The 15618-nt window shown below is 49.1% G+C and overlaps 3 protein-coding genes across 6 annotated transcripts; 2 read left to right on the plus strand and 1 right to left on the minus strand.

Annotated features, from left to right (window-relative positions):
* Positions 1-4215: 4215 nt before the first annotated feature.
* LOC120697740 (anaphase-promoting complex subunit 10-like) lies at positions 4216-6802 on the minus strand. 4 transcript variants are annotated; one of them, XM_039981053.1, is made up of 6 exons: positions 6543-6796; positions 6378-6438; positions 6200-6292; positions 5721-5791; positions 5047-5151; positions 4216-4618 (listed from the first exon to the last, which is right to left on the minus strand). In XM_039981053.1, exons 1-6 carry the CDS (start codon positions 6746-6748, stop codon positions 4588-4590), a joined length of 567 nt encoding a protein of 188 aa, XP_039836987.1. In that variant the 5' UTR covers positions 6749-6796; the 3' UTR covers positions 4216-4587. The 4 variants fall into 4 exon arrangements, with proteins under 4 accessions (XP_039836987.1, XP_039836986.1, XP_039836989.1 ...); XM_039981052.1 differs by having other exon boundaries at positions 4216-4657; positions 6543-6793; XM_039981055.1 differs by lacking the exon at positions 5721-5791 and having other exon boundaries at positions 6543-6802.
* Positions 6803-9159: 2357 nt separating this feature from the next.
* Positions 9160-10534, plus strand: LOC120701237 (protein RADIALIS-like 3). Its single transcript, XM_039985362.1, has 2 exons — positions 9160-9758; positions 10215-10534. The coding sequence occupies exons 1-2, from the start codon at positions 9466-9468 to the stop codon at positions 10237-10239; spliced, it is 318 nt and encodes a 105-aa protein (XP_039841296.1). The 5' UTR covers positions 9160-9465; the 3' UTR covers positions 10240-10534.
* A 2525-nt stretch (positions 10535-13059) lies between these two features.
* LOC120697742 (protein RADIALIS-like 3) lies at positions 13060-14071 on the plus strand. The gene is made up of 2 exons (XM_039981056.1): positions 13060-13586; positions 13710-14071. The coding sequence occupies exons 1-2, from the start codon at positions 13306-13308 to the stop codon at positions 13729-13731; spliced, it is 303 nt and encodes a 100-aa protein (XP_039836990.1). The 5' UTR covers positions 13060-13305; the 3' UTR covers positions 13732-14071.
* The last annotated feature ends 1547 nt before the right edge of the window (positions 14072-15618 follow it).

Here is a 15618-nt window from a genome sequence, read left to right on the forward strand (position 1 = left end):
TGAGCCATCCATCCAATGATCTGAGCCGGAGCTCCGGTCTCTGCGGCGACGGACAGGCCGCCGGGGACGGGGATGAAAGCAACGGGGCTGTCTCTGGCAGCAGCCGGGCACAAGAGCGCCTCTCCCTCCTCTAACCCGAGGCCAGTCTCAATCCACAGTTTCATAGCACAAATATGAAACTTTTTTTTATATCATAAAACTTTCTCATTCTCTTTCATCGCCATGCCATGAAATCTCTACTGAAATTGGCCTGAGACGTCCGATTCACGGTGACTCAGAGTTGTAAATGCCGTTGTCATGCTTAGGCGCCATGTCGATTTCGTGGTCCTTGGTTGATTAGCTGGTGGGGCATCCAGGCCGGCCGATTCGAGATGGACGGCGCGGCATGCCGTGTCCGTGGACGCGTCCCGGAGAACCCAACGACGGATCAGTTGGTACGGTTGCAATTGCAACCGAGGGCGTCAGCCGTCAGGTCACGCCATGCGGATTGTAGTGCTCCTCCGGTCTTCGAGGACTCAGGGATTAGGGTGATGATGCGAAAGTAATCCGTACGTTCAGGGACTCAGGGTTACTTGCAAGCTAAACCTTGGCGCGACGACAGACTGACAACGAGAGGAAGAAACGGCTGCGGCGATCGAGCTCGAGCGAGCGAGCGTGTTAGGGACAAGGTCGCACGTGTGCATTGCCGACCGCCCGTTCTCTGTAAAAAGAAAGAGAGAGCACAGGCACACACCGCCGTGTCTATTTATCGCGCGCGCGGGTGGGAGCCGTCATGTCGCAAAAGGCGCCGACGCCCCCTGTTCATCTTCTTCCTCGAGCAGGGGGTTGGGGGACAGCCGCCGGCGGGGTTGCAAGCTAGAGAAGGGGGAGGGTTGGCCGGGGAGGGGTGGTAGGTGGGCAGAGCGGCCGCCGGCGAGGTCGCCGGCGGCCGGAGTGGTGGAGGGCGGCGGCGGCCTTTAGGTTCCGGGTTGCCGGGACTCCAATGGCCACCGGACCTAGAGGAGGGGGCCGGGGGTGGCGGCGGCCCGGCGGCGGAGGCGGTTCGGCCGGCGGAGGGCGCGGCGGTGCGGGAGCGCCACCGGCCGGGCGGGGCCGGACCTCCGGTGGGCGGTGCCGGCGGCGGGGCGAAGAGAAGACGACACGGCGGTGGCTAGGCGGCGCGGTGGCGGGCTCGATTGGCGTGGCGGCGGTGGAGGGCAGCGGCGGAGGCCGCCGGAGCCGGAAGCGGCAGGGGCGGCGCTCGATTCTGCGATTGGACGCCTTCCAATCGCAGAAGGCGATGAATAGACGCCCCGGCACACACGCGCCCCCGTTCAGGCGTTGCCGGCTGGCCGGCCGGCCAGATCGGCGGCGGCCTGGCCGGGAAGCAGCCCGGGCAGGCGGCACGCTGCGTCTGGCAGCCGTACGTGGCCTGACGAGTGGCGAGCACGAGCCATCAGTGCTGCCCATCTCTGCTTGCCCGAGCTGAAATCATCCATGGCGAGCTGCATGATGGAAGCCCTTTTGCATGGCAATGGATGGTGCCGGAACACGGCCAGTGGGCGGCCTCATTGGACGTCCTCCTCATCCCTCGGCATGGAATCATTGCTGCTCTTTCCGGTGGCCCTCCCTTCCGCATCATTCCCCCAGCCCTATAGCCTGCCGCTCCAAGATAACAAAAACTAGCAGCTCCTCTTCATGGCAAACGACAGGACTGCCCTAGCCACTTCTCTAACACTTTCATTGCGTCCGTTAACAGTCCAATCCAATCCAATCCAATCTGGCCCTTTAATCTCTTTCGGAATTAATGGCCCCCCAGACAGTCGCAGTCACGGGGCTAATGAGCTAGAGCCACGGCAACGTCGTCCATGGACCCATGACGTTGACCACACCAGGTTCATCAGCTGCTTGCTTGCTTGGTTGGTCTGCTGCCAGGGACCATGGCTTGTGTCATGGGCGTCGCTGTCGCTGCTCTGGTGTGGTGTGGTTGCCAATTTTGGGCATCTGTAGCTGTTGCGGTGTGGTTGTTGGGGCAATATTTTACAATGGTCCAGGCTCCCAAATAGAACAAGTCTTTTTTTTAAAAAAAAAACAAATAGAACAAGTGATTTTTACCAGGAATTTGGTCTGGGTTGTGGTTGGCTGCATCAAAAACAATTGGATTGTCTTTGCTCTTGTTTTTTTTTGAGTTAGTTTGGACGTGCCTACGTGGGGGTAGTTCAGTCTGATTATTGTTGTGATGGGTCATGGCCTCATAGGTCCTCTCCAGGTAACAAACAGATGTTCCTGGCTCTTGGCATTGAAAGCTATTTGCAAAGGAGAAGGGCAAAACATTAACAAATTGATCATCTGAACATACCTGTATTTGGCCCCTTTTTGCCTGGCCAAATCAGTAGACAGTCGAGCTTACAAAGAAAGCCGGCCCGTGCGCATTCACAATGGAAATCTCCGGCACCTGCTGTCAGTTCCCGTGTAGAAAGCCGCTGATTTGATCGAAAGCTCAAGATTCCTGACGCGCATAAGGCCCCCTGATGAATAAACTAAACCAAATCTCGCCGCTTTGCTTGGAGGAATCTGTGCCTTAGATACAAAGAATGCGGAAAGGAAAGGGGGAATTAGGAGGGCGTGAAAGGGATCGATTCACCCGTCCGATCGCGAATCTGGGTGAGGTCGATGGATCCATCATCTCATCTTATGCCTCCTGCTTCCTTTGCTCTTTGGAACGCGCCGTGCGTTTGCTGCGATTCTGAACTTTGAATTTCTTAACTGTACTCCAGCTCGCTTTTGAATCGACCAGCCATGTTCTATAGACGACAAGACCTCAATTCTGGGCTTTCACTTTTTTCTCATGCAGTGCTACAGCACATAGGTTTAAAAACAATCATTCTAACAAAAATACTAGGACATGCTTATTACAAAGTAGTTTTTGGCTTATTAAATACCAGAGTGACTTAGATTAATTTAAGCATGATAGTAGCTAGTACTAGGACATGCTTTAGAATGCCAGTCAGGGTTATCCAATGCTGGTTAGGAACCGGATGATCTTGGCCGCTGGGTCCCAGTAAAACAACTCTGCACGCTGTCAAGGAGGGCCAGGCACCAGCTCGTGTGATCATTGACGGGCCTACACGCCTGGCAATATTCTAGGGGCACCTCCCCCGCCGGTCGCCTGCTGACCCTATGCTTATAATTCTGCCATACGCTGTCATGTGGAGTAGAGAAGCATTTGTTTACGACTTGTTTAATCCGCGAGTAAACTATGGTGACGTGGAAAGGAAGCAAGACATCCTGATCATGTAACTGCACGTATTAATGCCCCTGCGGTGCAATTGTTTTCTGGTACGTATTAATGCTGAGAGAATCCGCTGGATTATTAATTGGAAAACATGGGTCGGATTGTAGCCTCGTTGCTGCAGGCACGTCCTGGGCGACTGACAAACCTTCTGCTTAAATATGAGTACTATATATTTCCTTCAAAAAAAAATATGAGTACTATATATAAATATATTACTCCATCTCTTCGCACGAACCCAACCAAATCGCACATGTATATCCTCTTGTGTTTCTTTTTTACTTTGTTTTTCTTTCAAAACATTTTTCTAATCTTTTTTTAACTGAACTTTTCACATTGATGCATGGCTGGCGATTGCTGATGTGTCAGGCCAGTAGTATCCAAAGAGCAAAGAGAAAGCAACATGTGGGGATTTGAATTTGGGGAGCAGGGGCAGCAACAGACAGAGGCTCGCTGGTAGCTGCTCATTTATGCTGGGCGGCTGGACAGGCGGTTCGGTTCGGTTGGTCGGTTGGTTGGTGTGTGGTGGCGGAAGAATCCACGCCTTTCATCGTCAGGACCATTCCCTGTCCACCGCCACAAACGCAAATTTCAGCGGACAGCTGTTGCCTTTGTCCCTCCCAGTTTCGCAATGCGATGCGCGGAAGGGGGCGACGGAGCCCGACAGACACGCGCCCTTAATTCCAATTGCTGCTGAGGCCACTGAGCTCGTGCCACGTGGACTCCAAGCTTCCACTGCACCAATAAAGTCTTACCAGTCATCAGACGACTGTCAGAGTGTGCACCAAATGGTATTTCTTTTGCAACATTAGGCCCAAGTCCTAGGGTGCACTGCACGGCCCAGCCCAGGGTTCGTTGGGCTTCCTGCAGTACAGTGCAGACCTGCCGGCTTAAGGCCCACGTAAATAAGAAACCAAAAATTCTTCTTAGACGATCATCATAAATTTCGCTTAAAAAGAAGATCATCATAATCTATATCAAATGAACCAGGTAAGTGTCAGAAATAGTTTTTTAAAAAAAAGTGCAACGGAGTTCCCAGGACAATATTCTCCCAGAGAAGCTCTCATGCACATGAAGGTGAATAATGTTATACATTCATGGATACACATTGTTAATTCGTACAAAAAATGTCAGCTCTCCAGTTTGAGGCTTGAAGGGGCAACTAGGGCTTCGACAGATGCTTCAAGTGTTGAATCCCGCCTGGACTGATCAAAGCTTGCAATTGCAAACCTAAACTCTGAACTGCATAAGCTCTCTCCAATCTTCAGCAGGCAACTCCAGCATGGAGGACTCCTGACGACTTGGTTTGTTGATTGTCATCTAATGGTGGAGTATGTGATGAACTCCCTGGAAGTAAAATGAAATGGCTGGTGGGGAACAGGATTCCTGGAAATGAGAAAAAGCATAAAAATGAAGAATTTAATAGTACAAATTTGATTTTCACCATGTAACATCGCTAAACAGGCGGTCACCTACTGTTTAGCTCTTTATTCGGACTAAACAGCCATTCAAACAGGTTAAACAGTCATTAAATGGGATAAACAGCTACCCACTATGTAGTGTTTACACAGCGTCTAAACAGGCTAAACCGCTGTGCAGGCGAACAGTGTGTAACATACACAGTATGTGACATGGGTACAAACGTCAAGTTCTATATCAAGTTATAACCTCAGACTGTAACTTCATGAGTCCATAAATAAATCTCAATCCAATCCAACGTACTCGTATTACTAAACATTAATAGAGGTAGGTGGGTGTTTGTATGGTCCACTTACGGTCTTGGCCCATAGATCTTGATCTGTCGGATATGAGTGTCCCGCCCGTTTAGGTGATTGGACAAAATCGCAATTTGGAGCATAAATGTATGAATGAATGTTTCTCTGCAAACACAAGCAAGAAGGATAGTAATATCATTAGAGCAGTGAAGTGACTAAAATCAAGTAGTATAATGTTTAAACAGAGCATCACTTCCCAGTCCCACTTCTTTGAAATAGTTTCACCTCCTATTAATATATTAGTACCCTAAATTCTTGAAGCAATTCACTAGATAAAATATCTTAATCCTTTAGACTGGAGTATTCTGGCCGAATTATTCGCCAGCCAAAAATGCAGGTGTAGTTATCTGACTCAAATGGGTCTGTATCAGAGGAACCTGACAGGATATCCAAATCTTTTCAAAGTCAATAGACAGATTCAAGAACAATAACAAAACAAGAATGCCAGATTGAGTCTGCATATTTTAGCCCTACCACATATATAAAGAGATTATACTCATAATATGGAGATTCTATAACCTAAATGGATAAGCATGTGAGCACATGGTTGCCAGCTATATATTCTCTACAGCAGCATTTTCCAGATAAAAGTCATCCTAGAACTTATGACAGACTCTCCCATGGCAAAATACAATTTCAGGAAGTAGCATTCATCTTCAAGTTAAAATGCATACCGTGGATCAGCCCCAGATAATGATATATGGACCCAACCAACTGGCTTTGCAAGCTCCACAGTTTTAATTTCCTGAAATCATTAGAAAATATATTGTAAATTATTTCTACCATGCCAATACTTGTCAGTCAGTTAGCTCAATATTCTGAGCACCATCACTTGCAATGCAAAAGCAACTTTCTCCTGAAATGCCAGGTCATGTAACCGTATCTAACCCCTAAGTAAGGCATGTTCACAAACAGCTAAGTTACAGTTACAGTATTATCATAATTTCAGTTTTTCAACCAAGTTAAATAACAAGGCAAAGTAAGGAAAAAAAATAGTTTTTCACATGCCTTAAAACTCAAGAATGTATGTCCACACTCAGCTCTCTGCACATAAGTTGGACCAACCAATCAACATGTATAATCTTGCCTAAAATCTACTGTAACTGATAAGCTTCTGAGCATTGTTAAACGATGTCGTGGCCAAAAGGAGTACCTTGAGGTTGTGGAAGCCATCCCCGGCCCGGATGGAGATCTTGCTCGGCGTGTAGCTCTCGTCGAGCTTGAAGTCCACGTAGAGCACAACAAGCTGCCGTGGAACACAAAACAAATTAACCCCTAATCCCGCGAATCAAACAAGCCGAAAGGAATAGCGTCTCTACTGAAGCAAGCACCTGCAGCTGCACCTTCTTCTGGAACTGGATGTTCACCAGGTGTGGCTGCGCGCCGTCCGACCTGACCAAGTGGCCAAACCCGAATTAGCTCCTAATTTCGATTACTCCCAAGAAGAAGATTAAAAAAAACATCGAGCGGTGGGTGATTGCTAGTTTGCTACTCACTGCCAGTAGGTGTCTAGGTTGTCGTCGCGGAGGGCCGCGACGCCGTTGCCGGCCTTGTAGGAGCTGACGCTCCACGCGGCCGCCTTAGCCATCTCTTGCATGTCCGCGTCCACAGTCAGCTCCGGGCTTCCCTTCAGTCGCCCCGCGGCCGGCCCCGCCGCCGCCGCCGGGGTCGCCGCGGCCTCCTCCTCGGCGTCTGATTCCATCGGCGCGGTGAGGGGAAAAGTTGGAGTACCTTTTGGACGGGTTGTGCGGGGAAGTAAAACGGAAAAGGAAAAATAAAGCAAAGCAGCCCGGTCCATCATTCCCTGATTTTGAGTTCTGGGCCGAGCCCATATAATTTGAAAAGCACGGATTTGTTTCCACATTTATTTTTCCCTCCTTTTCTGCAAGACACACTTTCGTTCACTGAAGATCCTATCAAAGGTGAGCATATTTTTTTTTAAAAAAACTCAAGACATGGAAACAAAAAAAATGTTGGTTTCGTCTCCCGAATTTTAGTCTTCTTCATTCTGTCTGCAGATGTAGACACTCCCACGGTCCCACCCACGCAGTATCAAACGTTTGGTTACTGACCCCAAGTTGCCTAGAAGATTTAGATGCGCAATACTGGCACATCACACTATCATCTGGCTTCAAACCACAGTACTATTTGCCTCGAAGAAATATGGCATCTTGGCGGACCTGAAAACCATCTAAAACCTGCCTAACTTTCAGCATCTCATTTGCGCACCACAGAAAAACGAGCGGTGCCGCTGCTACAGACGTATCAGTATTCTTGCTACATGCAAAACTGTTCTTCGATAACTTGCTGCATCCAAACTCCACGGTATACAGTGTCCTTGGATAACCTGAATGTACAGTAAACCAGCTGAACATCAAATTTTCAGATCAAATTCGTCCTTTCTGTTACTCATCGAGGTGCCAAATTGCCAGAGGCGACAGGGAGGAAACATATATTAGTTCATAGAAAAAGGTATTGAATTACGAGTGAAAAACAGGCACCAGACAGAGGGCGTGGGAAGAATAGCTTTCCGGCAGACCTGATTTATGTATATATGCTGAGATCCCCGGTTGTTTTCATCATCTGGTATCTCCGAAAGCCGGGCGACGATATCTTATCGCCGGGGAGCTGAGCCATCGATCTCTCTCTGTAGCCGCCGATACGCAGAAATCCTACTCGGCAGCTAGATGCTTATCGCCCCGCACACCGGCGGCAGCCTCCCCGCAAAGCCAGCCCCCTGCGCCGCGTGTGGCCAGCAGCGCCTCGTCTCGTCTCGTCTCAAGATTCTTCAGAGAACGAAGAGATTTCTCAGCAGAAAATGCAAAGATTCTTCAAGGGAGGAGGGAGCGCACGGAGAGATGTTCTTGTTATCGCAGCTTGAATCCTTCAGTCCGTGGAGATCGAGTTCGCAGCCTGCCGATCGAGAGGGAGTGGTGCTCGCTGCTTTTCGTTCATGGCCGGATTCTTCAGAAACCCAACGCGCGGTTCTGAATAATTCAGGGCGCGTCCGTGCTAAAACAGTGTCGCGAGCAGAATCCGGCGCAATAATTGCAGAGTCTTTGACCAGCCCTACTGTGAAAAGTTCGTTCTCGATCACGATACGAGCCGCGGGCAGCGGATTCTCGCAGCTTTCCGCGCAGCAGTAGCGGCATCTATCCAGAGGTTCCTTGGCCGACAGAGGAACAAGCAGGCCACTGCCAGATGAAAGGCCCGTGGAGGCTGCTGCCTGACATCGCTGTTGCCGTTACAGAAATGATAAGGATTCCATTTGCAGGGAGGGGATCGGTGAATCTGCCGCGCCCGCGCGCGCGTAACTGACTGCGCGCTGCAGGTCGCTTGGCGTTTTGGCATATGTTCTTGACCGCAGTTGGCAGAATCAGGCACCCTGGGGAGCGGGGAGACCGGCGGCCCCAAGTTGAGCGCGCGATAATTTGATTTGAGAGCGGCAGCGCATCATTCCCCTGTCATGCGTGTGGGCTTTGTTCCAAGTGATTTTCGGAGTATCTTGCAAGTGCTCTCTTCAAATAGCGCACCATGGACAAATTGCATATGGTATTTTACATTATTTTTAAAGAAGAAGAAGAAAGAAACAGTACCATTTCCTTTCTAGAGAATATGACAATATGTATGGACGATGAAGTTCCAAGATACTAATATGTAAAATATGTGCATTTCTAGTGAAGATATAAATGGATAATTAACAAGGATTCGTTTTTATCGCAAATGGCTGGTTTCGAGAAGGCATATCGACTTGCATAAGCTTATTACAGAGTCAGCAAATTTATTTTTTTATAAAAAAAACACATCAAACAGCCGCTGCGCAAGTACTCCAACTCCACGCTGCTACGCTCAACCCATGCGAGCTAGTCGTCTGCCGCCGCCGCGCGCCGCTGCAAAGGGGGTGACCGGCAACCACCGTAGCAGTACACTGCGACTGTGCGAGGGATCTGGTAGACGACGACAACGACGACGACAACGACGTACGCATCCAGGGAGGACACGCCGCACCGGATCGGATGACGCTCACGCCCAGAAATCCGGAACTGAGCTAGCCTACACAAAGCGATCAGCAGCCTCATCACTGGTGCACGGATCGGACGACCATGGTCAAGAACTCAAGGGGAGATCAGAGGTCGCCGCCGTGCGTCGCACACGCACGCCAAGCAAAGACAACGAGCATACGCGCGCGCGCGTCATGTATATATCTTGTCCGGCCGTACGTGCAGGGCGGAGAGCATCGGAGCATGCTCCATGCATGATGAGCTCACTGCTGCAAGTGGCCAGCACCCTCGTGCATGCACACGCGCTCTATAAGTACGCTGCTCCTTCCAAGCCAGTTTCTCTCAGGAAGCTATAGCTAGATCGATCGGTCTCAACAGACCCCGGCCGATCAGTGCTCCAGATCGAACGACGACGACAATGGCTTCCGGCGGCGGGTCGTCGTCGTCTAACAGCAGCAGGGGCTCGTCGTCGTCCCGCGGGTGGACGCAGCGGCAGAACAAGCAGTTCGAGTGCGCGCTGGCGGTGTACGACAGGGAGACCCCGGACCGGTGGCACAACGTCGCCCGCTACATGGGCGGCGCCAAGTCCGCCGACGAGGTGCGCCGCCACTTCGAGCAGCTCGTCGCCGACGTCGCCCAGATCGAGGCCGGCCGCGTCCCCTTCCCACGCTACGCCGCCGACGACGACGCGGCGGCGGCCACCAGCAGCAGGTATATATAATTATACATAATTATTAATCAGCGGCAACTTGCTGCGCATGCCGTCGGCGCAGTTCGGTATAGTTGGCCGGCCGGTAGGCGCGGATCGATAGATAGAACTCCAGCTAGCGCATGCATGCACGCACGCGTATGTGTCGCCAGGGCGATGGTCACATGAGATCTAATCTGATCCTGATGCATGCATGGTTCATGCGGCAGCGATAAGCTTTATTATTTGGCACAAGATATATAGATAATAGATGTACGCGTATCCGTGGCCGTTGAGGCGTTGAGGCAAACAAAAAAAAACCGGCGCGTGCATATACAAAGAAAAAAACGTTCCATAAGCTAGCATGCATGGAACCAACTAGTATTGGATTGCCGACATCGCTGCTGCCTGACACATACGAAGAGCTAAGTTGACACATGTACACACATGCATGCTTACGTGGTTTTCATCGGATGCAGGACCAAGTATCTCAAGTTCCAGTGATGATCAAGACAAAATGACGGCGCCAGATCGAGACCATGTCCCCGAGTCTCCGAGATGACACGACGCATGCATGTATAGTGATAGATTATAGGTGTGTAGGGTGTAATAATCACTGTGTGGCTGGATATATTGGATCCAAATATGGATGTAATTTAGGGAAGAAAAGTACTTTTCAACCTCATGTTGTGTAAATTAGCTAATTATTAAGCTGGTTTTCATCGGTGCTATATGCTCGTTATATCACAAGAAGCAATGTAAAATGTTTCGGGGGAACATATCTGGTGGAAACCACAATTTTCGTGAAAATTCGTGCAAACCATGTCAAAAAATTCATCTAAATTTACGGGGGGGGGGGGATCACACATGTAGATAATATGATGATACACAATTTTGTAAAATATATTGTCCAAACTCGACTTCGTTTGTGAGATATAAAAATAACAAATTTCAATATATCTCAGAAACGAAGTCGAGTTTGGACAATATATTTTACAAGATTGTGTATCATCATATCATCTACATGTGTGATTTTTTTAATGAATTTAGATGATTTGTTTGTTGTGGTTTCCACGGGTTTTCACGAAAATTTAGTTTCTACCAGATATGTTCCCATGTTTTGGAGCTTCTCCCTTCATTCAACCATATGCATGCATATATAAAGCACTTCCAAAGTGTTTCTTGGAGCAATTTCTTTTGTAAGAATACATTTATTTGTCAAATCCTATGGATTATTGGATTTACGAAAGTACATATTTCTACAGAAAAGATCTTTTGAATGATCTTTATGCACGTTTCAAAACTAAAATACCCCTACCAATAAAGGCGTACGTCTTGCATTGCGCTACATTGGCTTGCTCTGGCCAGTCTTGCTGGGGATACTGAACCAAAGTCCAAACACATCCATATCCTATGAAGAATACACGTAGCTGATCGATTTTTTTTTCAAAAAGCATGTACCGGCTGGACTTCATGCCTAATAATACTCGTATATTGTTTACTTTTCTCTGATGCATTTCGTAGCTAGTAGCGAGGGACTCACTTCAACTTGCCAAAGAAGAAAAAAAAAAGAGAGGATGATGATCGAATCGGAATAGTCACATCATCATATTATGGCTCCAAGGATCGAGGCTTTCTACAGCACGTGGGGATGACAGTTCAATATGCTGAACTTTTGTTTTGGTTTCGTATTCCAATCCATACTCCTTCAGTCCAGAGACAGCTTTGCAATAAAACAGGGGAAGTCTTGCAACTGGAAGACTAAAAACAGATGCAAATATGCAAAGTTAAAAAATCAGAGGCAAATGTATAATTGGACCTAAAAATAGAAGCAGTTTTGCAAATGGCCCAAACATTTTTTGTTTGGAAAAAAAGACGGCGATCAACCGGCGATACTACACTAAGGCCCTGTTTGGCACCGCGAGCACCAGCCGCGCGTCGCTTATCCGCGAACGTAGCTCGGACGCCGCTTCTCCGCTTTTCCCTCGCGCAGTACAAAGTTTCGCTTTTTTTTGCTGCAGGCGTTGGCCAGACGCGCGTCTAACGCGAAGCGTTTGGCGGGATTCTTCGCTTAGCGCCACCGCCGCCGCAGAAATCGCGGTCCCAAACACGCCCTAAACCTATGCAGCACTAGTAGGATTGAGACTGAATAATAGATCATATGCGCACAACAAAATGAATTCTTTCCTTCTCTTTCAAAAAATGATCCATGCTTAGTTTGTTTCATAAAAAGGTACATGTTTACTTTTACTTGGTGTCCAAAACTAAAGGTTCATGTACGCAGCGAATGTACAACAAGGATGAACTAACTTTAGTTTGTTGCAACTGGTGTATATGCATGCTAACTTGAATCTACACTCAGTAAAAGACTACTATACTGACTTACCGAGAGGGACGTTGGCTTCAAACGTCCCTGAATCGCCCAAAGGGAGGAACAGATCCGAATCGCGGCCGCACGCACCACACAGCGCGGGAATAATGACTTTTCACTGGACCGCGGAAAAGCGTTTCATCTTTCATTTTGTTTTGAAAACAATTCGCTAGCTGAATTTAATTAGTCATTCACAAAAAGGTTGGAGCTAGACTGGTAGATACTATTCTATTTTCTTTCTAAAAAGCAAGATATATATGCTCACGTATCGATCTTGTTACCACACACCCTCTTTATAGTGATGGAATCCAATCTTTGCAACTAGCTATTTGGAGACAGCGACCGAATGTTCTGAACCAAATAATTGTGTGCAAGCATCTAGCCCCTTCAATTTTACAAGCAGTTAGTATGGATGCATGTTCCAAACGTACGATTGCTGTGGCTAATACACATATCATCTGCGATCATTATTGTTACGTTCTCCACATGCCTGAACTGTCCGTTTGGATATGAAGAACAGTTCGAGCAGCGACGACTGAACTCTCTGAAAATGCCTGAACTTTGGTCCGTGAAGCTTTGACCCGAAAAAAGAAAACTGAAACGGGGGAAAACTGTCGGCGTCCGTGTCGTGCAAAGAAGAGAAGGTGGGATTTCAGCTCCGTTCGTGTAATTAACCTTCGTGAGAGAGTATTGTAATTTACACATGGAGACGGAGAGAAGCAAAGCTCTGAATCTTTGATCAGGAGGTGGAGGAGTGAGGGCGGAAGAACAGATGCCAGCAAGCAGCTTGAATGGCGACGTGACCGGCGAGGGAAAAGATAGAAAGGTAGATTAGATCCCCCACTCCTCAGGGACAGAAATCTTTGTTCCCTGGCTCCTTGCTCCTCGCCTCACCGCAGTGACCCCGCTCGCCGGCATTATTATTCCTCTTGTTTTTCTTCCCTCCCCGGGGCACCCAGATGATGAGCCCAGAAGGCCAGAACCCATGGTCCACCCTCCCTCTCCCTGAGGAGCCCCTCCACGACTTTTATAAATAGCAGCCCTTCCCACACCCCCTCCTCTCATCAGCTCATCACAGCTCTTGATCTCTAGCTAGCTAGAGAGATAAGCTTCCTCTCTTCCTCTCGGTCGAGGGAGTGATCCTCTCTCACTCTCACCAGGAGCTCAGCTCGGGTAGCTCAAGGAGGCCAGAAGAAGAAATGGCGTCGCTGTCGATGACCAGCAGCTCGGTGCGGGCGCAGTGGACGAAGAAGCAGAACAAGCTCTTCGAGCAGGCGTTGGCCGTGTACGACAAGGACACCCCCGACCGGTGGCACAACATCGCCCGCGCCGTCGGCGGCAAGTCCGCCGAGGAGGTCAGGCGCTACTACGAGATGCTGGAGGAGGATGTCAAGCACATCGAGTCCGGCAAGGTGCCCCTCCCCGCCTACCGCTGCCCCGGCGGCGCCGGCGCCGGCGCCCTCGGCTACGAGGCCGACAGGTACGCGCGTGACCAGCCGCGACGGCGAGCTAGCTCAGCACCGTCTCGTTCTCTGATCGACCAGCTTGTAGCTTTTTCTTTTTTGTCCGGCGAGCTGATCGTCTCTGAAAAATCCGCGTGCAGGATGAAGCATCTGAAGATCTAGGCGAACTTCAGAGGATGGTCGAGAAGAGGCTGCGCAGGCACACGTGTATATATGATTGGGATAGCATGCATGTCCATGCTACTCCTACGCAAGTGGTCTGGAAGAAGCAAGAAGAATCAGATGAGATGCATGCATGTCATAATTAATTAATTAATTAATTAATAATTAGTATGGGATGATCGAGTAGTATCCTAGCCTGTCACGCGAGATCGACCGACCCATCGATCTCCCAGCATGTGTCCTTCGTACCCACGCGCGTATGTGTATTATATCCTAGCTGCATCTGTGTACCATACCAATCAAGAAACATGAACTTGATATTGATGCATTTCTACAAGCTTGTTCAGTAATCAGTATGCAGGCCAATGAGCATGGATAACAAAAATAAAACTGTGAAAATATTCTCTCATCTATGTCTCATTAACATGCATGGCCCGGCTGCGCAGGCAACTGAACTGCAGCGTGTAGGGCTGTCAATGAGCCCAGCTTGAGCGAGCTTAGCTTACCGCCTTAAGCTTAATCTTGAGCTTGGTAATAAAAGGCCGCGAGCCTCAAAACTGCCCAAACCTACAGTTAAGACTCAATCTTGACTCATTTGTAATTCGGGCTGATCTCGAAGCGTAGAGATGAGCTGCACACGAGTAGTTCAGAGCATAAAATTTTCTGACTTGAGCAATTAATCCTAGTTAATTAACTAAGATTAACTGGGCCTTTATTATCATGTTCAAACTTAGCCGGTATAGTTCTTCAAAAAAAAGAAAAGAAAAGAAAAAAGCCGGCCTAAGCCTTTGACGGCCCTATTGCAGCGTGGGCCGTAGGTGACCAGCTCGATACGGCCCAACAGCGTGAAAAACGTGAGCGTCGAACCGGCCCATAAGTCCGGCACGCGTTCCCAAAGGCCCATCATAACTCGTCGGTGGGACGGGGCATTTCCCGGTCGGCGGCGCGAAACCCCCGCCGTTCCCGGCCTTCGTCTCGTCTCGCAGTTTCCCTCGCGCTCTCAGTCCCCCCCGACTCGTCGCCCAACCACTACTGCCTCCGAACCCTCGCACCGCTGCGTGCTCTCGGCGTCGATCTCCGCGCCCCCACGCCGCGACGAGCTCTCGTCTCGCGCCGCCTTCGGAACCAGCTCCGGCCTAGCACGCCCCTCGCTGAGGCCCCGCCTGCGCCCAGTGATCTGATTTGGTCCGATTGGGCGAGCGATCGGTGTCGCGGTCTCCGATAGAAGCAAGGAGGGAATCGATTCGTCGCCGGGCGCCCTCCTCCTCGGCCAACCAGGTGAATTTCGGCACCCATGCCGTCGTCGCCACTCTACACTAGGTCGTCATTGCATCATTTTGTGAAGCGTGGCTGACGCTTTGGTCAATTTGTTGATTACGGAATACACCCGCAGCTTCGAGGTTTTTCTGTCCTAGATATCCCGTTAATGGTGCCGGTTGTCAGTTCAGGGGTTGATTTCGCTTGATCTTGCATAATTCTGCTGCAGTTTTCCTGGTGTTCAGTCCTTTAAAGGTTACTGACAGCTGAATTAGGTGATTATCAGTTATGGTGTCGATTGGCTTGCAGTATATGGTGTATATAAATTCAGTTAAAAATTAAAACTAGAGGCACATGACTGCCCCATTGCTTTTGCAGGATGGTGAGTCGAACAGGTAAGACATCTCAGATCCAGCATTTCTATCTGAAGCCCAGCCGACAACAATTGAAGATTTGAATACTGTCCCTTCTGTGAGGAATGATTTGTGTGAATCATATGAAGAGTTTGAGGTGAGACAAGGTTTTTAACAAGGACATTCTGTATTGATTATTGCAGAATCAAGTGGTGTCCTGCATATGGCTGTATCCAGCTTTTTATTTCTTATTGTCTCAGCAGCCCAGGACCTAGGG

Source organism: Panicum virgatum, chromosome 3K, assembly GCF_016808335.1.
Source record: "Panicum virgatum strain AP13 chromosome 3K, P.virgatum_v5, whole genome shotgun sequence".
Classification (NCBI taxonomy): domain Eukaryota; kingdom Viridiplantae; phylum Streptophyta; class Magnoliopsida; order Poales; family Poaceae; genus Panicum; species Panicum virgatum.

What these genes read in the sequence shown, in the direction of transcription:
- LOC120697740 (XM_039981052.1), bottom strand. Translation starts at nt 6,748, where the DNA reads ATGGAATCAGACGCCGAGGAGGAGGCCGCGGCGACCCCGGCGGCGGCG. An exon ending in AACCTAGACACCTACTGGCA is followed by an intron (nt 6,439 to 6,542) that starts GTGAGTAGCAAA and finishes CCACTTGGTCAG; the next exon opens with GTCGGACGGCGCGCAGCCAC. An exon ending in AAGATCTATGGGCCAAGACC is followed by an intron (nt 4,658 to 5,046) that starts GTAAGTGGACCA and finishes TCTCATTTCCAG; the next exon opens with GAATCCTGTTCCCCACCAGC.
- LOC120701237 (XM_039985362.1), top strand. Translation starts at nt 9,466, where the DNA reads ATGGCTTCCGGCGGCGGGTCGTCGTCGTCTAACAGCAGCAGGGGCTCG. An exon ending in GCGGCGGCCACCAGCAGCAG is followed by an intron (nt 9,759 to 10,214) that starts GTATATATAATT and finishes CATCGGATGCAG; the next exon opens with GACCAAGTATCTCAAGTTCC.
- LOC120697742 (XM_039981056.1), top strand. Translation starts at nt 13,306, where the DNA reads ATGGCGTCGCTGTCGATGACCAGCAGCTCGGTGCGGGCGCAGTGGACG. An exon ending in CTCGGCTACGAGGCCGACAG is followed by an intron (nt 13,587 to 13,709) that starts GTACGCGCGTGA and finishes ATCCGCGTGCAG; the next exon opens with GATGAAGCATCTGAAGATCT.